Genomic DNA, 21,947 nt, shown 5'->3' on the forward strand with positions numbered 1-21,947 from the left:
AGTAGCCCTTCTGTTTCCTCAGACTTGTACTGCAATACTCTCTGGACTGTGTCCTCAGGCTTCAATTTATGCTTGTAAGCCAGGAGGAAGAGCATAGCATTGTGTTCTGATTTTCCAAAATGCGGACAGAAAATAGACGGTAGGCATCTTTTATGGTTGTGAAGCAATGGTCAAGGATATTTGGATGACTGGTAGGACAGGAGAGGTGTTGGTGGAATTTTAGTAGCACATTCCTCAGGTTGGTCTAGTTGGTGTTGCTGACTACAATGAACAAGGCTTCAAGCAATTCCATCTCAAGACTGTTTGCAGCATTGTATAGTTTATCAAGTGAACTCTTCACTACAGTATTGGATGGGATGTCAACCAAAGTAAGGATAATGGAGGTGAACTTCATTGACCAGAGATCCCCAGGCTGTTCAAGTTCTTCTCATTTGTTGAAGAGAGTCAAGCAGCCCAAGCACTGAGATCCTTGCTGTTATTATTTCGCCGTCTTTGACCTTTCATGTTGCTGAAAAAATGCCTTGACATCCATCTGATTGAGTACATGAACCACTCATCTGAGCCTTCTTTCAGATATCCGCACATGGATGCATTGCATGAACATTATGGAAAAGTAGTAAGTCAGTTCAATAACATTGCATGGATCTAAGTATATGTAGCTCTTACATCAGTTTGGCTATGAGATTTGAGTATCATTTCAAGAATCATTGCCAGCCCGGTTCTCAGCAATCCTGAGAAATCTTGTTTTGTCTCTTGCATCATCAGTAACCCTTCAGATTTTACATCTTGTGTAGACTGCTAAATTTGAAATGCTTGAGCATTCTCCAGGGCAGTGTTAAACCTGTGAGATGCAGCAGCTTGTGCAGTTGCTCTTGGCTGACAATTGTACTGAGGTGAATGGATCTGTGAACTGCCCATAATACATCTCCCAACCTTGAATGCCAGTGGTCTGCCTTGAAAAACTGTGACAGAAAATGTACTCTCTACTGCAGATATGTGTAGAATCATTACTGATTCTATATTTTCACTCATGAGATGGGTGTAAATGCTGATATGTCAGGCTAAGCCCCAGTAAAGTCTCTGCTGATTGTGTTTAGCTTCCATGATTTCTACATGAAAATTGAACACCTTGGCTGCTGTCCTCAATGTCAGTATTTAAGGATACCTGACATTTGAAGCTTCCTGCAGTCTATATGTTGATTACTTTGGAGAGATAAGCAATGCTCAGCAACTGTCATGACCATGGATCACAACTCTGAATGCTGGGGATATTTTTTACTTGTAATTCCAAATATGTTTTTAAAAGAGGGCTGGCACAGCCAAAAATGCCTGTAGATGTAAAATACGTAGCTGTCTGCAGAGAGAGATAACCACAAAATGTCACACCTATGCATGTGAAAGGAATTTCCAACAATGTTCCTTCAAAGGTGAAAGAGGAAATCCAAAGCAGACTAGTCAATTGTCTTGAGACTACAAAGATAATAAGCCATTTCCTGCAGAATATATTTCCAAAATATTGGCACATTGTGTTTTTCACTTTGAAGAATACATAAGGACAGGGTTCAAAGGCCAGCCTCAATTCTACTGGTGTGGACTAATTGCACTGAATGCTCTCATGTGTACCAGCACGGAGGGGGTTTCCTCTGTGGTTGATCCTATTGGACTGGAAGATATTAAAGGTCATCCACCTATACCTTTCAGCCTATATGGCCTAGGCATGCTAACAGTCTCCTGGCCAGTTATAGTCTCATCCTTGTTGATATATAGACTATAGAAACAGCAGCAAGAGGGAAATGCAGTGGCAAAGAATAAGCCCCTCGGAGATCTGTCTGTCATTCCTCCGCACTGTGAGTGTCTGCTAGCATCACTCCGTCTCCAAGAGGAAGGAGCTCCTGGAGTGAGATCAAGGTACATCCTCTCCCTCTTGCCTTGCTATCAATGCTGAGCACCCACAGCTTGCATGATGGAATGAAAATCTGTGTTCATATCGGCAGATGCAGTCTGTGCGTCTGGACCTGGGTCTTCACGCTGGTCACCAACCAATCCCTGGAGACACCAAGATGTATGCATGACAGAGCCAGCACAGCACTGATAACATTGATAGACTCTTCCAGTCTTCATTCGGTTTACTGAGTACCTTTGCTAAAACCACTTGATCTACCTGTGCCTGGCACTGTACTTTGACCAAGCCATTTCTGGGAAGGACAAGAGCATGTCTTCTGCCTGTTGCTGAGCAGGTACCAATCCTCTGGCAGTCTTTGACTGTCAGAAACCTTCCTTGACCAGCTGCTGAGAGATATCAATGGTGTGATCACCAGACTGTGTTGTCTAGACACCTCAGAGGACTTTCTAAGGTGAAATTCTCTGAGCTTTTAGAAGTGAAAGCCTTCCCTGCGGAGGGTTCATCAGCTTCCTGCTCAAGGTGGAGTCAGAGCTGAGGTTGTCCAGTGCGGGCCTCATCTAAGCAGTTCGCAGAATGCCTGTGCTGCCTGCATAAGAAGGGGGTTTAGTTGTAGAAGATGCATGAAAGATTGTGCATTTTTAGAATGGCTTAGTACTGGTGGTAATGGTAGAGTTGCACAGCACATCACAATGAGACTGAGTGGTTTGATTGCCTGCTGGACTGTCCCAATATCTAAATGAGTGACTGGGCTCTTCTCTTGTCAAACCAGTTAAGATGTGCATTGGCAGAGTTAGTGGGCGGCACGGTGGCATAGTGGTTAGCACTGCTGCCTCACAGCGCCTGAGACCCGGGTTCAATTCCCGCCTCAGGCGACGAACTGTGTGGAGTCTGCACGTTCTCCCAGTGTCTGCGTGGGTTTCCTCCGGGTTCTCCGGTTTCCTCCCACAGTCCAAAGATGTGCAGGTCAGGTGAATTGGCCATGCTAAATTGCCCAAAGTGTTAGGTAAGGGGTAAATGTAAGGGTATGGGTGGGTTGCGCTTCGGCGGGTCGGTGTGGATTTGTTGGGCTGAATGGCCTGTTTCCACACTGTAATGTAATCTAATCTAATGAAGAGAAGGTATCCTCAGAGAGGGCAGGACATCAGTGATGTTCTCACTGACACATGCTGCTGTTTGGGTCCAGCCTGGCTGGGTCTGTTGACATGGTTTCCTTATCGGTCTGCAGAAACAAGGATAGCCCTCCTCTCCAGCACCTCCAGATCTCTGACCTGGAAGCAGCAGCTGCTTTGCCTTTCATCTACAGCATTGTTAAATTCAGGGTCAAGCGCGGCAGTTGAAGAGATAGTGCCTGGCTTCCAGCATTAGGCATGCAATGCAGCTAGGCATTAGGCATGCTCCCAGAGGCATATAATACAGGAGGTCTCACCATTGCTGAGGACTTCTATCTTCCCATCACAGGATTCCTGTAAATTGTACACAACAGCTCAGTTGCACAGTTAAAATAGATGAAAACTAAAGAAATGTGTGAGAAACTTTGTTCAGGACTATGGTAGACTGGAACTCACTCACCGCACTGACAAGGTGCTGCACAGGAGGCTGCTAAATAAGATAATAGCCCATGGTGTGAGGGGTATAATACTGGAATAGACAGAAGACTGTCTGAATGGCAAAAGGCAGAGAGTGGGGATAAAGAGGTCTTTTTCAAGGTGGCAACCGGTGACAAGTGAAGTTCTACAGCAGTATGTATTGGCACCACAACTATTCACATTATACACTCATGATCTGGACAAAGGAATTGAGGGCATTGTCACTATATTTGCATATAACATAAAGACAGGTAGAGGGCAGGTCGTGTTGAAGAGGCAGGGGCAGTGCAAGAGGACTTAGACAGGCTAGGCGTGTGGGTGAAGAAGTGGCAGATGGAAGACAATGTTGGAAAGTTTGAAGTTATACACTGAGCTTTCTAAATGAGGACAAACTAAAGCACAATGGGCTTTGCAAGTCCTAGTTCAGGATTCTCTTAAGGTTAACACTTATATTAATTTGGCAGTTAGGAGACAAATATAACGTCAGCATTCACTTCAAGAGGGCTAGAATACAATAGCAGAAATGTGTTGCTGAGGTTGTGGTCAGACCACATTTGGAATATTGGGAGCCATTTCAGGCCCTGTATCTAAGGAAGGATGTGCTGGCGTTTGAGAGGGTCCAGGCAAGGTTACAAGAATGATCCTGCAGTTGAAGAGCTTGTGGTGTGAGCCGTAGTTGAAGACTCTTAGTCTGTACTTCATGGAGTTTAGAAGGATGGGGGGGTAGGGGGGGGGGGAGATCTCATTTAAACTTATAGAGAGGCCTGGTTAGACTAGATGTGGAGATGTTTCCATTGATAGGACAGACTGCGACCCACGGGCATGAAGAGGAACTGCTTCAGCCACGTGGTGGTGAATCTGTGCAACTTATTGCTGCAGCAGGATGTAGACACCAAGTCATTGAATGTATTTGAGACAGAGATAGATTGGTTATTGATTAGTAAGGGGATCAAAGGCTACGGGAAGAAGGCATGGTGATGTGGTTCAGAATCATACCAGTCATGAATAAAAGATGGAGGAGACAAGATGGGCTGAACATCCTAATTCTGCTCCTATATCTTACAGTTTTGAACTGCAAATGAAAAAATCCAGATCACACTCAACTCCACATCTTCATTCCAATCTCATGGGCACAGTTCTCTATTCCCTCTGTCACCAGTGGCAGAAAAGATCAGTTGACTTGTTCCATTTTCTAAAACTCTATCTTGTAAACTCTGTGCCTCACGACATTCCCCCTCTTCATAAACCCTTCTCAAAATGCTTTCTGACATTTCACCAAAATCTTCCACTACAAATCCTCCACATTGGGATCGCTTGGTGGCTCAGTCATTAGCACTGTTGCTCACAGTGCCAGGGACCTGGGTTCGATTCCAGCCTCGGGCGAATGTCTCTGTGCCTCAGGTGAACGTCTGTGTGGAGTTGCACATTGTCCCTGTGTCTGCATGCTCTGGTTTCCTCCCACTATCCAAACATGTGCAGGTTAGTTGATAAAAGCAAATTACTGCGGATGTTGGAATCTGAAACCAAAAGAGAAAATGCTTTGACAAAGGGTCAGTTAGACTCGATATGTCAGCACTTTTCTCTCCTTACAGACGCTGCCAGATCTGCTGAGATTTTCCAGCATTTTCTCTGCAGGTTAGTTGAATTGGCCATACTAATCTGCCCATGGTGTCCAGGGATGTGTTGGTTAGGTGCATTAGTCAGGGGTAAATATAGGTAAAATAGGGTAGGATAATGGATTTTGGGTGGGTTATTCTTCAGAGGGTCGGTGTTGACATGATGGGCCAAAGGGCCTGTTTCCACACTGCAGGGATTCTATTATTTGAGATATTTGCTGCTTTGAAAGGCACTATGTAATTGCAAGTTATGACACTTGTCAAATTATCATTCTTGACTTTTGCTCCTGAACAGTGAGTGCGAATGATCAGATGATGTCCATCAAAGCCCATATGAAAACTTTCAATTTAGGAGTGAAAGTTCAGTTTGACTGTTCAACTCTCTCCTAAACTGGGAATATGAACTTAATGTGATTCTCCACTATCACTGAGTATACAAATATAAGGAAGCAGTATAACATTGTAAGAACAGCAAAGAAAAGATTTGAGAAGACACTGGCAGCCAACATGCAAGGAAATTTACAGGCATCAAAACAGTGAAAGGATAGAGTAAGAGTGGCAAAGTGAAGTTATTACATAAGGAGCAGAGTTTCCACAAGCCCTCTTGAACAGTCTGTCAAAAGTGAATGCCTGCTTCTAACGTTTTCCCCACCTCCTCTTTCTCCTGTTCCAAGGTGGCCTCCAGATTCCGAGTAAAATTCACTGACATGACATGCTCAAGATGACAAATAATTTAAAGGTCTCCTTGGCATTGAAATTGGTATGTCAGTATGTGCATGGATTGATAGTGGGGCTAAATGGCAGACATATGAGAGAAGAAAGGCTGGAGAATTTGGCAAACTTGAGCATGGTGAGATGCTGGGGTGTGAGAAGAGCTGGTCACTGGGAACCACAATGGGATCCACCCTTCCCTTTACTTCCCCCTCATCCAGCTCTGCCAGCAGGGGCAATGCTGGCAGAGCTGGATGAGGGGGAAGTAAAGGGAAGGAAATGAGAGAAGCGTGATGAGGGTGGGCAGTGCTTGATGAACTTGTAAGAACAGCAAATTGGAGAGACAGTAAGTTGCAAACTTAAAATAGCAGTGAGGGTGCAGGGACGTGCAGGGACAGTTGGAAGCAGCCAATTCCTCTCTGCACCACAAGAATCCAGAGAGTCTGATATATCCAACCACTCTGTTTCTCCATTCTCCAAAGACCAAGAAGTATTGATGTTCTACACAGAGTGCCATAGACTCATACAGCATAGAAACAGATCCTTCACTCCAACAAGTCCATGATGATTATGTTACCAAACTAAACTAATTCCACCTGCCTGCATTTGGCCCATTTCCCTCCAAACCTTTCCAATTCATGTACTTAACCAAATGTCTTTTAAGATTTGTGACTGTACCTGCATTTACCATTCCTCTGGCAGTTCATCTCACATACTGACCACTCTCTGGGTCAAAAAAGTTGCCCCTCAAGTCTTTTTAAAATTTTTCTTCTCTCACCTTAAAAATACGCTCCTTAGCTTTGAACTCCCCAATCTGGGGAAAAGACCTTTGGTAGTCATCTTATCTACGTCCCTCATGATTTTATAAACCTCTACAGGGTCACCCATGCAGAGGTATAAAAACAGTGAAGTGTTTTTTCAAGATTCCAAACTAAAAAAAAGATGGAGGGTCAGGCGATGTGTTGTTTCTGTGTGATGTGGGAGCTGGTGGACCCCATTGTGGTTCCCAGTGACCAACTCTCCAGTGAATCTTGGTTGCCAGAAGAACTCCTGCTCAGAGTCAATCAGCTGGAGTCTGAGCTTCAAACATTGTGACATATCAGGGAGTTACCTGGATGTTGTGTTTCAGGAGACAGTCACACCCCTTAGACTAACTAACTCAAAATTAGCCTGTGGTCAAGGACAGGATGGTGTGGCTGTGAGTGAGGCAGGTAGAGGGATCCAGGAGATAGAGGTGCAGGAGCGTCCTCCCCTGTCCTTGTTCAACAGGTTCAAGAGATTTGCTCCCCGTGTGGACAGGAATGGGGATTGTAGGGAGGAACTGAAGAGTGGACTTAGAGCTAGAAAAGGGCATGAAAATAGTTTAGCGGGAAGGATGAAGGAAAACCCTAAGGCGTTCTACACTTATATGAAGAACAAGAGATGGCCAGAGTGAGGGCAGGGCAGATCAGGGATAGTGGAGGGAACTTGCACTTGGGATTTGGAGGACATAAAGAGGTCCTTAATGAATACTTTGTTTCAGTATTCACTATTGAGAGGGGATTGAATTTTCTGAGGGCAGCGTGAAACAGACTGATATGCGAGAACAGGTTGATGTTTGGAAGGTGGATGTGCTGAAAATTTTGAAAAACATCAGATTAAATAAACCCCCTGGACCAGATGGATTGAATTCTCGGTTACTACAGGAAGTGGGGTAAGAGATTGTTGCGCGTTTGATGGTGATCTTTGCGTCTTCACTGTCCATTAGAGTCGTACCAGATGACGGGAGGGTAGCAAATGTTATTCCTTTGTTCAAGTGGTCGGTGTGTGGAATGCACTGCCAGCAGTGGTAGTCGTCAGATACATTAGGGACATTTATGCAACTCTTGGATAGGCACATGGAAGACAGCACAATGAAGGTATCCTTAGAGTAGGATAAAAGGCAGGCACAACATCTAGGGCTGAAGGGCCTGTACGGTGCTGTACTTTTCTATGTTCCATGTGTTTTCTCTGAATGAACGCAGTTTCAGGATTAAGGTAAATGAGCTTATGGCATGGTTCGAAATTGGCAAGTATAATGCGGTGGCTGCAAGAGATCAGGATTGGGAGCAGAATATTCAAGGATATACATCCTATCAGAAATATAGGCTGGTGGACAGCCGGGTGGGGTTGCCTTTATTAGTAAGAACTTAAATTAGATCAATAGTAAGAAATGAAGTAAGGTCAGATGGTGTAGAATCTGTGTGGGTAGAATTGAGGAACTGCAACGGTAAAAAAAAACATAGTTGGAGTTATGTACAGGCCTCCAAACAGTAGTCAGGAGCTGGGGCACAAGATACGCCAAGAGATAGAAAAGATGCATAGGAAAGACAAAGTTACAGTATTCATGGGGGATTTCAATATACAGGTGGACTGGGAAAATCAAGTTGGTAGTGGATTGCAAGAAAAGGAATTTGTAGAATATCTAAGAGATTGCTTTTGAGCAATGTTTGGTGGAGACAACCAGGACATAGGCAATACTAGATTTAGTGTTGTGCAATGAGGCAGACCTGATAAGGGAGTGGAAGGTGAAGGAACACTTAGGAGGCAGTGATAAAAATTGATTTTGCGATGCAATTTGAGAGGGAGAAGATAGAATCAGAGATAACGATATTACAGCTGAATAAGGGCAATTATAGAGGTATGAGGGAGGGGCTGGGTAAAATTGACTGGGAGAGGAGCCAAGCAGGAAAGACAGTGGAATAGCAATGAGAGGTGTTTCTGGGTGTAATTCAGAGACACAGCAGAAATTCATCCCTAGGAAAAAGAAGCACGGTACAGGGAGGATGAAGCAACCATGGCTGACATGGGACGTCAGGGAGAGCGTGAAACCAAACGAGAAAGCATACATTGTTGCAAAGGGCAACAGGAAACCAGAAGATTGGGAAACTTACAAAGACCAACACAGCAACAAAAAAAAAGGAGGGGGATGATTAAATGAGGGTAAGCTAGCCAGTACTATAAAGGAAGACTGTAAGGTTTCTTTAGATATATAAAGGCCAAAAGAGATGCAAAAGTGGACATTGGATCACTGGAAATGATGCTGGAGAGATATTAGTGGGGAACAAGGAAATGGCTAAGGAACTAAATAATTACTTTGCATCAGTCTTCACAGTGGAAGACGCAAGTAATATTCCAAACATTCAAGAGAGTGAGGGGACAGAGCTGAGTATGGTGGCCATCACCAAGGAGAAGGTGCTAGAAAACCTGAATGGCCTGAGGGTGGATAAATCACCTGGACCAAATGGACTACATCCCAGAGTTCTAAGGGAGATAGCTGAAGAGTTGTGGAAGTATTTGTGGTGATCTTGCAGGAATTGCTAGAATCAGGGAGGGTCCCAGAGGACTGGAAAATTGCAAACATTACAACCCTGTTTAAAAAGGGGGGGTAAAGGCAAAAGATGGAAAATTACAGACCAATTAGTCTAAATTCGGTAGTAGGTAAGATACTGGAATTCATTGTGAAATATTAGATTTCTGAATACTTGGAAGTATATGGTAAAATTGGGCAAAGTCAGCATGGTTTCATCAAGGGGAGATCATGCCTGACAAATCTGATAGAATTCTTTGATTTGGAGGTGCCAGTGTTGGACTGGGGTGGACAAAGATAAAATTTACACAACACCAGGTTATATTCCAACAGGCTTATTTGGAAGCACTAGCTTTGAGGTGCTGTCTCTTCATCAGGTGGTTGCGAACCAGGACCATAACATTGAGGAAGTAATGAGCATGTCAGACCATGGAGAACCGATGCATATTATCTATCTGGACTTCAAGTAGGCCTTTGACAAGATGCCGCACAGGAGGCTCCTCTGTAAGATAAGGGCTCATGGTGATAGAGACAAGGTGCTAGCATTATTAGAAGCCTGGATGTCTGGAAGTAAGCGGAAAGTAGGGATAAAGGGGTCTTTCTCAGGATAGCAGCCAGTGACAAGTGGTGTTCCACAAGGCTTAGTGTTGGGACCACAACTTTTCACTTTATGCATGAATGATCTAAATGAAGGAACCGAAGGCATTCTGGCTAAGTTTGCAAAAGATTCAAAGATATGTAGAGTGACAGGTAGCATTGAGGAAGCAGGCAGGATGCAGAAGGATTTAGACAGGCGAGGAGAGTGGGCAAAGAACTGTCAGATGGCGTAAAACATGGAAAAGTGTGAGGTCGTGCACTTTGGTAGGAAGAATAGAGGCAGGGACTATTTTCTAAATGGTGAGAAACTTCAGAAGTGTGAGTGCAAAGAGAGTTAGGAGTTCTTGTCCAGGATTCTCTCAATGTAAACTTGCAGGTTGAATTAGTAGTTGGCAAGGCAAATGCAATGATGGCATTAATTTTGAATATAAAAGCAGGGATGCTTTGCTGAGGGTATATAACACTCTGGTCAGACCACGTTTAGAATACTGTGTGGAGTTTTGGGTGCCATATCTCAGAAACAATGTACTGGCCCTGGAGCAGTTCAAAGGAGGTTCACAAGAATGGTCCTAGGAATGAAAAGCTCAACATCTGAGGAACGTTTGAGGACTGTGGGACTATTCGTGATGGAGTATAGAAGGATGAGGGGGGATCTAATTGAAACTTACACAATACTGAATGCTGGATCGAGTGCATGCTGGGAAATGTTTGGTAGGAGAGACTAGGATCTAAGGGTACAGCCTTAGAGTAAAAGTAAGACATTTAGAACAGAGATGAGGAGAAACTTCTTCAGTCAGAGAATGGTGAATCACCTGGTGGAAGCCAGGTCACTAAGTGTATTTAAGACTGAGATGGATAGGTTCTTGATTGTCAAGGGGATCAAGTGTTATGGGTAGAAAGTGGGAGAATGGGGTTGAGAAACATATCAGCCATGATTGAATGGCAGAGCTGAATTGATGGGCTGAATGGCCTAACTTCTGTTCTTGTGCCTTGTGATTTTACACCTCAACCTCCTAAGCTCCAGTGAAAAAAAGTGTATTTAAGACTGAGGAAGATAGGTTCTTGATTGTGAAGGGGATCAAGTGTTATGGGTAGAAAGAGGGAGAGTGAGGTTGAATGGCAGAGCACAATCGATGGGCTGAATGGTCTAACTTCTGCTCTTGTGTCTTATGATCTTAAATCTCAACCTCCTAAGCTCCAGTGAAAAAAACTCCCATCCCATCCAGTCTATTGTTATAACTCAAACCCTCTATTCCCAGCAACATCCTGGTGAACTTTTCTGAGCCCTCTCCAGTTTAATATTTCTTCTCTGCCATGTTACCACTGCATCTGTTTGAGCTGCACACATTTGGATTGCCAGTGCTCATCCAGGTGGACAGTGGCTTTCTACACATGGCATAAATGTAAGAGGTGCCAACCTATTGTCAGACAGGCAAGTTGTTCAGGAATGCACATTGTAAGATGAGCAGAAATCACGTATGAGAGACATTACAAAGGCATGGTAGGTAATAAACAAGGTTATTTAGTTTGGTTTAATCTCCATGTTTGAAATAATTCTTGCAATTCTGTTTTATTCAGCAATGCTAAATTCATTTTCTTATTGCTGTTTCAGAATGGTTCTACGCATTGCTGTAAATGATTTTACATCCCTGTTGCCCTTGAGTGAAAAGTTTGGAGCATCAATAACTGAGTGCAGACAGCTAATGGAATATGCAAAGACTTTGAATTTGGATACCATTGGTGTTAGGTAGGACACATATTTTTGCTTTTTTTAAATTAATTCTTTTTCATGGGAAGTGAGGATTGCTGGCAAAACCAGCATTGATTGTCTATATGTACGTACCCTTGAATTGACTGGCTCGCTTTTATGATTTTACATCCACCAGGTAAGAGTTTATCAGTGTTATTATTCCCTCTTTGTAGGAAGATACTGCTTCAATTGCAAGATTTGCACCATTTAAAATGATGTGCAAGTGATATAAAATTATTTATTTTATTGCCTTTTTACACGAGACCCTACTGCAAAAAGCCAATGACAGGTAAACACTCTTTCTCTCTTAGCATTAAAATTGTGAGGTTAGCTGCCCATTCCCACTACTCTGGCAGGTACTGCATACTCTTTATCCCTATTGTGTTAAGAGTTTTTAAGGCTGCAATAATCTCTAGCTGACCATCACAAGACACATTTGCATTTATTAATTCAAGCAAGTAGTCAACGTTCGCAAAAAGCTGCAGCAGAGTGAGACCTTCCTTCAGGTGAGGTTTACATGTCACACATGTCCTCAGCTTTCCTGAGCAATGGCTGTTTTGAAATCCAATTGTGCTCAGTGAAGTCACATGACACCTGGTTACAGTCCAACAGGATTATGTAAGTCACAAACTTTCCGAGAACTGCTCCTTTGTTAGGTGGTGAGGTTCAGATCATGCAGCTACTTCATGGCTGTCAGCTGGGCCCAGCATCTCACTCAGTTTGTGATACATCAGAGAGGAATTGCGGGACTTCCTGTACTCAATGCAGATACTGATCCCACACTGTAACCTCTCACCCCTTTAACATCCTTTAGTCATGTGTGCCCTACTACTCGGGCTGGATGGCTTCCTCCTGCTGTTCTCCAGAAAGAATACATTTCTCTCCGATATTTACTCCTCCTAACATAAATTTGAGGTAGTTTATGCTGCTTCTTTGATCAGCACTTCCGTGACCGTATACCATGCACTAGGATCTTGTACATTCAGTTATTAATCAATCTGCCTACAGCCACATTGACAGCTGATGGAGGTCCATTTAATAGGGGCTGCCAATAAAGCTTTTGCCTCTTGAATGTGGCTGCCATCCTGAGCTGGGTGATGACTGAAGAAATGAACCAGTAATTGGGTGCCGCCTGTACAATGACCATGAGGAAACTTGGATCCAGAAAACGACTTGAGGTCAGGTTCTGGACTCTTGTCTGGAAAATGCAGCCCTCTATTTCTGATATGCAGCCCATGTACTGAGAGGAATGTGGAATTCCGAAATAGATGGAGAAGATTAAGGGCAAATACAGTGTGCTATAGTTTGAAATGTGGAAATTTGGGCATCTTTGTGTGCACTGCTGGCAGGTTCAAGCTACATTTGAGTTTAGAAATGATATGTGTGGCCAAGAGTTCCAGTCAAACCGTGCGCTGATGCTGAACACATTTATAGAAAATGAATGTCTGTACATTCCTTAGGTGGTGGCATAGTCACTGAACAAGTAATCCAGAACTTCTTACTAATGTTCTGGATACACGGCTTTGAATCTCACTCTGACAGAGAGTGACGTTTGCTGTCAATAAAAATCTGCGATAAAAAAGCTCGTCTAACGCTGACAATTCAACACTGTTGATTGTTGCAAAACCTATTTGATTCACAAAATCTGGGTAAGGAACTCTGCTATGTTTATCTAGCTTGGCCTACATTTATCTCCAAGCCCATGTCAACACTTGGGTAATTAGGGGTGGGCAATAAATACCAGCAACCATACATCACATGAAACAAATTTTAAAAGTCCTTGATTTCAGTTGGAGCTTGATGATATCTCTTCTTTTCACAGTTTTCATGTCGGAAGTGGCTGTACTGATCCAAAGATTTATGCTCAGGCTATAGCTGATGCACGTGCTGTCTTTGATATTGGGGTATGTTTTACTTGGAATGTCATTTGAAAGATGAACGAAAAGAAATTTTCAATGATACGTTTATGATGAGACCGAAAACAGTTTGTGTCATTTTAGCAATCAGTGCATTTATTTTGTAATGATTCCTTTGCTCCAATTATAAAAAAATATCAAACTTTATAACCTCTTGAACTTTGAGACTACAACACTTGGTGGTTGAGATAAAAACAGTAAATTTTACATTAAAGATAAATCCAGGTGATTATATTGCAGTTGCTGAACCCAGCTGAGTTAAATGAAAGAGTATTAGCAACAGGAAGGACAACAAACTGCAATAACCATCAGCATTGTGATAACCCCATTAACCGTGGCGTATAATTGCATGAGAAACCACAGAAAATCTGATGCTTGATCATTATTTATTATGCCAAAATTGGATACCTATTTCCCTATTTTACAGATTCATCTTGGATTTCAGATGTATTTACTTGATATTGGAGGTGGTTTTCCAGGAACTGCAGAAGACAAAGTTACATTTGAAGAGGTAGAACAGTTATGATCCCTGCTAATGTTACTGATGGACAAGCCAAATCCCAAAATGATACCTGGCTTGATTGCTTATATTTTGTTCATGCTTTCATTGAAACATAAGCATGCAAGGCACACAAAGAATAAAGATAGAATTTAACAAACCAAGCAATCCAAACACAATAAAATTCGAAAGATTCAAAACACAGAGCAAAAAAAAGTCCAATTTTTTTACCATCACTTCATACTTGATCAAGAACCTTTTTCTTCCTATTCAATCTATAGATTTGACTTAACTGCTTCTTCTCACTTCCTGCCCTGTAGATTGTGAAGTCTTTTTCCATCAATACTCCCACAACTAAGAGACTAAACTTTCTTCAACTTTTAGTTATTGCAAAATTCTAAACAAACATTGCTGGAATGGATGATTCACAAACTGCACTATTTCACTGGGGGCATTTACTCTCTTTAACTGCATTGAACAATATTCTTGTCGAGGATAAACTGCACAAACTTTCAATCCCGATCAGGTTTCCATCAAACTGAACCAAAACATTTGAACGATATCAAAACAAAACTTGCAAAATCTGGATTCTGACGCTTGGTGTTTTCTCTCTCGTTGTAAACCTCCTCAGTGTTAGGAAACGCCTATTAACACTGATGAGAAAGTGAGGACTGCAGATGCTGGAGATCAGAGTCGATAGTGTGGTGCTGGAAAAGCACAGCAGGTCAGGCAGCATTTAAGGAGCAGGAGAATAGACATTTTGGGCATAAGAATGAGGATTATTCCTGATGAAGGGCTTATGCCCGATACATCGATTCTCCTGCTCCTTGGATGATGTCTGAACTGCTGTGCTTTTCCAACATCACACTCTCGACTCCTATTAACATTTGGCATCCTTGCAGTCACCTGCTCCCTGACACATTTGCTTTAAAATTCATGGTTCTGGAAAGTTTAAACGAATTAATTTGTAAACCTTATACAAAAATATCACTAGTTTAAAATCTAAACACTACACAAAAGACATACATTTCAACATAGAATACAAAGCTTTAAAATAATATTGAAGTTGCATTAATATTCTTTTATTAACATTTGAAACTGAATGTGTGTACACAAGCACATATACACACACAGTTGCTCTTTTAAACTTCACATTACCCTCTGTTTTCAGCTCCACTTACCCTTTTACTCTTGAATTAATCTTCAAAGTTTTTTCTGAGTAGTCCTGAGAAGGAAGACCAACATATATACCAGTCTATAGCAAGTTCATATTTGATTGTCAAGAAGGGATCAGGGACTTTAGAAAGCCTGAGAAGAAGGGGAGGCACAGCAAGGTTTAGGAGACTAAAGTGAAAGGGGAAGGAATGTCCTGGGGGTGGGGAACCTCAACTGGAATACAGCAGCCACTAGTGGAGATTACGCCCTTCCTTCCCATTTTTATAGCTGGGATGATAAAATGGTGGGCTTGCCTTCTTCGTTGCACCTTTCTCAGCCTTACTTTGTATTACAGCAGGTCTGTATACAGACATTTAATTTGGCTAGTGATTGGTTTGTGAGGGAACAGGCTGCACAATGCTCCATCTTTCCAATGTATTCCTTTTGACGGGCGGGGGGCTGTGACTGAGTAGAAAGTCGGATCGTTTACCATCGTCCTATTTTACATGTGCCTCCCAGGTGCAAATATGCCAGTAGCATGGCTGTACAATTCACTGGGAAGCATTGGGGTCTCAGCAGATTTGAAAGAGCAGGAGACCAAGACCTGAAACTGCGAGGTAAATATGGCAAATTACTTGCAAGTTATCATTTTCTGAGACTCTGTTAGTCCTGTGGGTTAGACAATGGAAAACTAAATGTCATGTGATTGATTCAGAAACAACACCTACTGATACAGCAATCACAAGTTTACTGAAATGTGCTAACTGTTTGGAATACTTTAATAAATGGTTAATAAATGGTCCGTGCAGGTTATTCCTATCAGTGGCCAAGACTCTGCTCACTATCATCATAAAAACTAGGCTCGGGGGTGCCTAGTCTACTTAAACAGGTTTCAGTAAGAAAAAGTAGATGTGTTATTGGTTAAAATAAATTGGAGACTGGTTATATTATTTGATGAATTCTTTACCGGAATGAACCGGGAGGCCTGGCTTCAAGACCCAGCTGCTCCAGAGGCATGTGATAACACAAGTCCTGCTGGAACATTCATGTATTAGGCATTTCATTGTAAAATTAATATTTTGACTGCATGAAATTAATTGTGTTTTCAATTGAAATTCCAATTCAATCACGAGGTGTAAAAGAAATATTTGTTTCCACATGACTTAATGCAACTAAAATTAGAATGAATTACCATTGTAACTGAATCCTCATGGACAGTACCTTTTTTTTTAACCCAAAAAGAGAATTTGAATTGATTGCAATTGGAACTTTGCAATTATACACCAGTTAACAGGAGTCTTTTTCCATCACCCCTCTCCCATCCCTGGCCCTACAGCCTAATTCTTTTTATTTTATGCTAATTGGCCTAACCTAATTTTGGCATTCCATTCAAACAGCTATTTGAATGTGGCAGTATGCATATTCTGTTTCACAGGATTATTACCATAACATATTTATCCAAAGTAAAGAATAATATGCTGTTTTAAATTGAAGGCGGTGTCAAATTTATGGCACTTCATTTGAAACGGAGCTTCAAAAATTTATTGAAAGTAAAATTGGCCTTTTTTTGATGTGTTCAAATTTTTTGACCTGAAAGGCTGCTGTAAAAATACACTTTCAATCATGAAAGTTTATGCCTAACATATCCATAAGTTCCACTATCTTCTAAATTATTTTTCTTGCCCTAATTTACTCAAAAGCAATGAGTGCAGATGACGTTAGGAAATAGGTGTGTGCAAATGCATTTAACAAATTATTCCGGATTCAATTTGTTCATTGATTTTTGTTGAGTTGATCATGGTCAAATACATAAAATTCTATGCTAAACATAGTAAAATGTGGCATTAGGTGCTGGTTGAAGTGGATAAATACTCATTCTGCAGAAATAAAGGCAGCTATGTGTTAATACAGAGGACATTGTATACTGTATAAACTGTTTGTGTCCCACAATGATTTTTTTGGTGAACACCTCCATTTAAGACAACAATTAAAGAGCTATAGAACCCAATGGATTGACATTTCACTGGCAAATATTTTTTGATCAACCTAATCAAAGGTATAATTGCACATCTATCCAAAACAAGAGGTCATAATCTTATCACATTAGAGCATCACCATTTAGGATTTACACTAAGGTCACTAATGTAACCTCACTATATAATAAAAATGAGGTAACAAGAAATCAGGGAGTGATAGGTCATTTAGCCTGACAACAATAGTGGGGTCAATGCTGAAGTCCATTATAAAAACATTTAATAATGGAGCACTTGGTAAACAGCGACTGGATTGGAAAGGGAGAACATGCTTTTATTGGATGTAACTTGCAGAGTTAATAAGGTGGAGCCAGTGTATGTGGTTTAATTGGATTTACATGATACCTTATTGAAAGCCGACTGTAAGAGATTAGCAAGTAAAATTAAAATGCATGGGGTTGGAGTATAATGTAACTGACATGGATAATGAACTGGTTGACAAACAGGAGGAATAAGTTGGTCTTTTTCTGAATACTAGTAAGTGACCAGTGGGCTACGACATGGATCAGTGCTAGGACCACCAGCTATTCACTATTTAATAAATGAGGTAGAGAGAAATCAGGGAGTGATAGGTCATTTAGCCTGACAACAATAGTGGGGTCAATGCTGGAGTCCATTATAAAAAGATTTAATAATGGAGCACTTGGTAAACAGCGACTGGATTGGAAAGGGAGAACATGCTTTTATTGGATGTAACTTGCAGAGTTAATGTCACACTTTGTCAAATAATAATTAATTATGAATGATGGAATACATGAATGCATTATCCTTCATTAAATTCCATGAGAACTTCATTTATGCTATCCCTATTAATTTGCTTAAAGCCAACAGATTTAAGAACATGTTTTTCTCCACTGTTATCATACTTATGAACAGACCTCTCACATATTAGAGTTAATTTTTCTGTGTACCTTCTCCCTCGCTGGAATGCTATGTGCTGCATTCTGCTCTACTATCCTGATGTACTTATGTAAGGTATGATTTACATGGTTAGCATGCAGAACAGTAATTTTCACAGTACCTCGGTATGTGACAATAATAAATTAAATCAAACTAAATTAAATCCTGCTTTGGAGATGCCGGTATTGAACTGGGGTGTACAAAGTTAAAACAAATCACACCACACCAGGTTATAGTCCAACAGGTTTAATTGAAAGCACTCACTTTTGGAGCGCTGCTCCTTTATCCACAACCACCTGGTGAAGCAGCAGTGTTCCAAAAGCTAGTGCTTCCAATTAAACCTGTTGGACTATAGCTTGGTATCATGTGATTTTTAAATTAAATCCAAACGCTAGTTATCTGACCATAATCTCTCATTCTTTTCCTCGTTTTAGGTAGCAGCAGAGATCAATCCTGCATTGGATATTTATTTTCCTGACAAAACTGAAGTGCAGATAATCGCTGAACCAGGCCGGTATTATGTGACCTCACCTTTCACACTGGTTGTGAATATCATCGCTAGAAAAATAGTTGAAAAGTCTCAACCCAACTCCAATGGTAATTTTCATCTTCATCAAAAGATGAAAATTTTAGGATCATAGAATCATTGAATCCCTAGTATGGAAACAGGTCCTTTGGCCCAATAAATTCACACTGACCCTCCAAAGAGTAACCCACTGAGACCCTCCCCTATTATCCTATATTTATCTCTGACTAATGCACCTAACCTACACATCCCTGAACACCATGGACAATTTAGCATGGCCGAATCACCTAACCTGCACATTTTTGGATTGGGGGAGGAAACCAGAGCACCCAGAGGAATCCCATGCAGACACAGGGTGAACATGTGGAGTATGCACAGACTCCTGAGGCTGGAATCAAAACCAGGTCCCTGGCGCTCTGAGGCAGCAGTGCTAACCACTGAGCCATGTGCCAGGATCTGTGCAAACGTCTCCATCTCTGAGTTAGTGAGTTTTGGGAGAGATCTAACTTACTTACCTGATATTTAGAAACAAACACAGAAATTGCTGGAAACACTCAGGAGGTCTGGTAACATCAGTGGAAGAAATCACAGATAACAATTTGGATCCACTGACCTTTCTCCAGGAAGTAAACTAAATACAATAGGGAAAAGAGCAGATCAAGGGTGAGGATTCCTATGTACAAATAACTCGTCTCCTGACTTCCCAAGGCTTGTCCACCATCCACAAGAGTGTAATGGAACTCACCCCACTTTCTTACTGAGTGCAGATCAAACAACACCGAAGAAGTTTGACACTATTCAGGACAAAACATCCCGCTTGATCGGCGTAACATCCACTTTCTCCACCACTGATGCTCAGTGGCACAGTGTGCACCATCTACAAGATACACTGCAGAGATTCACTAAAGCTCCTTAGTCAGCACTTTCAAAACCCAAAACCACATCTAACTAGAAGAATGAGGTTCCAAATACACAGGAACACCACCTGAAAATTCTTCTCTAAAGGCTTTTACCATCAACCTTGGCAATTTTTCACAATTCCTTCAATGTTTCTGGATCAGAATCCTGGAACACCCTCTCTAATAGCATTCTTGGTATATTCTAGGACTACAGTGGTTCAAGAAGGTAGTCTACTACCACCTTCTCAAGAGCAACTGGAGCAATAAATCTCGCCCGCTCGGATCCAAATTGTTATCCCATTGATTACAGTTTTGCTCGGGCCCCCTCATACTACACTCAGTCAAATGCAGTCTTGATGTCAAGAGTTGTCAGCCTTGCCTCACTTCTGGAATTCAGCACATCAATTGATAATGGGAAGTAGGGAAATGGTGGAGCTGTAATTATGTAGTTGTCTTCACTGAAGAAGACTTCTCAAAGATACTTGAAAATGAAGCTTGAATGGGAGGGAGCAACCTAGAAGAGAGAACAGATGGTCAGAAAGCAACAAGAAGACTGAAAAGACCGCCGGACTGGGTGCCTGCTTTCTAGGACTACTATAAAATCTCAGCTGAGGTAGTGAATGTATGGATTTTCATCTTAGGTTTAATCAAAATTCCTTATGTTCTGGAAGGATGCCACCAGATTGGGACATATTTCATGTAACATCTCTGTTCAAGAAAGTAGGTAGCCATTGCCTAACATCCCTTGGGGAGTTGCTGAATTCCATTATTAAGGAGATTATAGCAACTGATAGAAACTCATAACATGATTAACATGAAGCATCAACATAGCTTTGTAAAAGGAAGATTCTATTTTTTTTAATGGAAGCACCTAACAAGGTGAATACAAAGGAATCCAAAGATTAGCTGTTCTTGCTCATAATAAAAGGGACAAACAGATGGATTTTATTGTCTCATTATTTTACTATATTTTTCACTGTAAAATTCAAGTGAAAAGTTTCCATTGTCACCATAATCTAGTGCCATTTAAAATAGTTTAAGAATAACAAAAAAAAAGATATACTTAAAGGGAGTCCATAATCCTTCTGCCACTGCTTTGTCAGTGGTGTCAGTGCACTGCTCCACAGGCACCATTTTTTGCCACTGGGCTGATGTTGCCTCAATGAATGCAGCTGATGTTCTGCTGTATCCTTGCTCCTCTGCCAGATGCCCCCTAGACACTGCTGCTACAGACACGCTCCGAACTCACCAGTCACCCCGCTGCCACTGCCACAGTCGCTTTTGCATGAATAAAGAATTAGGTGGAACATCAGTATAAGAAGAAAAGAATCATACTTACGATAACCTGCATTCCTGAACCCAACACCCGTTCGCTGAACCTTGACTTATGTCTATCCACCTGCTCCCTCTGAACCAGCAAATTCCTCAAACCTCTGCCTTCTTGACCTTCCAACCCTATGGGCCCTCCTCCAAAACCTCACATTGACCATATGTCTCATCCCATTTTCCTCAACTCAACCTAACTCACTGCGACTCTACCCAATACCGCCAAACACTTCACCAAACCATCCAGCTGCCAAACTGCCATTCCACCATCATGCCATCTCACCAATTCACATTCATTCACTAACATACTGGAAAACTGTTTAAATATCCCAAAGTATTCGAATATGCTGGTGATTGAACCAATACCAGAATATGCCATCTAGTGCCATAAGGGAGCTGGCTTGGTTTCCTTGACAAAGGGGGGTGCTGATATTTGGTATGCTCCACATTTCTGAAGAGGCTGGATTCAGAAATCTTGGTCAAAAATGCAGTGCCTCGCAATAGTGGAAATCAGTAACAAGGGATAGCAATCTGATTATAAAATTGGTCAGGCTCTTACTCCTTGATTATTGTTCAGTAACTTATTTTATGTGTTTTCTGAAACAGACAGGATCAGACTAGCATCTGATGCACCCAGCATAAAATTATATAGCAAAGAATGGGGCCATTCACTCCATTGGAGTCTGTGCTGGCATTTTAATTAGTTTCATTCCCCACTGTTCTTTTTCTTCATAACCCTATAATTCTTTTCTTTACAAGTATTTATCCAATTTTTTTTGTCAAACTAACAATGAAAATTGTTTCCCCAACCTTTCAAACTGTACACACCAGATGAATGTAGCCTGTTGTAATTCGCATGAAAAGACGTGTCAGCTGAGGGTAAGAGTATGCACTGTTTGTTAAGTGCAACATCAAAATGAACCAATAGAGTACTTTTCCACTTATTTGTTACTGTCATTAAATCTTTCTAGTTCACAATCCAGTAATTTGGACACATGCAGCCCATGTAAACAATGACAACCGAGAAGTGATGCTGCATCTTGGCAGCACTCAAGCAGACAATTCCTTCCAGAAATGGAAAACATTAGAAACTAAAATGAAATCAGGCACCTGTTCTACCAATTATCTTTCCTGATTGTGGGAGACAAGATGGCACAAATGTCAACAAAGAAGAAGAACTTTCTTCTTTACCTTCATAATCC

General features: G+C 41.5%; 1 protein-coding gene across 3 annotated transcripts in view; it reads left to right on the plus strand.

Annotated features, from left to right (window-relative positions):
- The window catches only part of LOC148149876 (ornithine decarboxylase-like), a 97,893-nt gene that overhangs the window by 69,904 nt on the left and 6,042 nt on the right, over positions 1 to 21,947 (plus strand). For all 3 annotated transcript variants that reach the window (XM_087987002.1, XM_087987001.1, XM_087987000.1), the window contains exons 5-8: positions 11,354 to 11,488; positions 13,314 to 13,395; positions 13,835 to 13,918; positions 18,429 to 18,591. In XM_087987002.1, the coding sequence (XP_087843128.1) occupies positions 11,354 to 11,488; positions 13,314 to 13,395; positions 13,835 to 13,918; positions 18,429 to 18,591 (464 nt within the window). The remainder of the gene's footprint in view (positions 1 to 11,353; positions 11,489 to 13,313; positions 13,396 to 13,834; positions 13,919 to 18,428; positions 18,592 to 21,947) is intronic.

This window comes from Chiloscyllium plagiosum, unplaced genomic scaffold (genome assembly GCF_037043375.1).
Source record: "Chiloscyllium plagiosum isolate Xiang-an unplaced genomic scaffold, Cpla_swu_hap1 HiC_scaffold_5, whole genome shotgun sequence".
Taxonomy (NCBI): Eukaryota; Metazoa; Chordata; class Chondrichthyes; order Orectolobiformes; family Hemiscylliidae; genus Chiloscyllium; species Chiloscyllium plagiosum.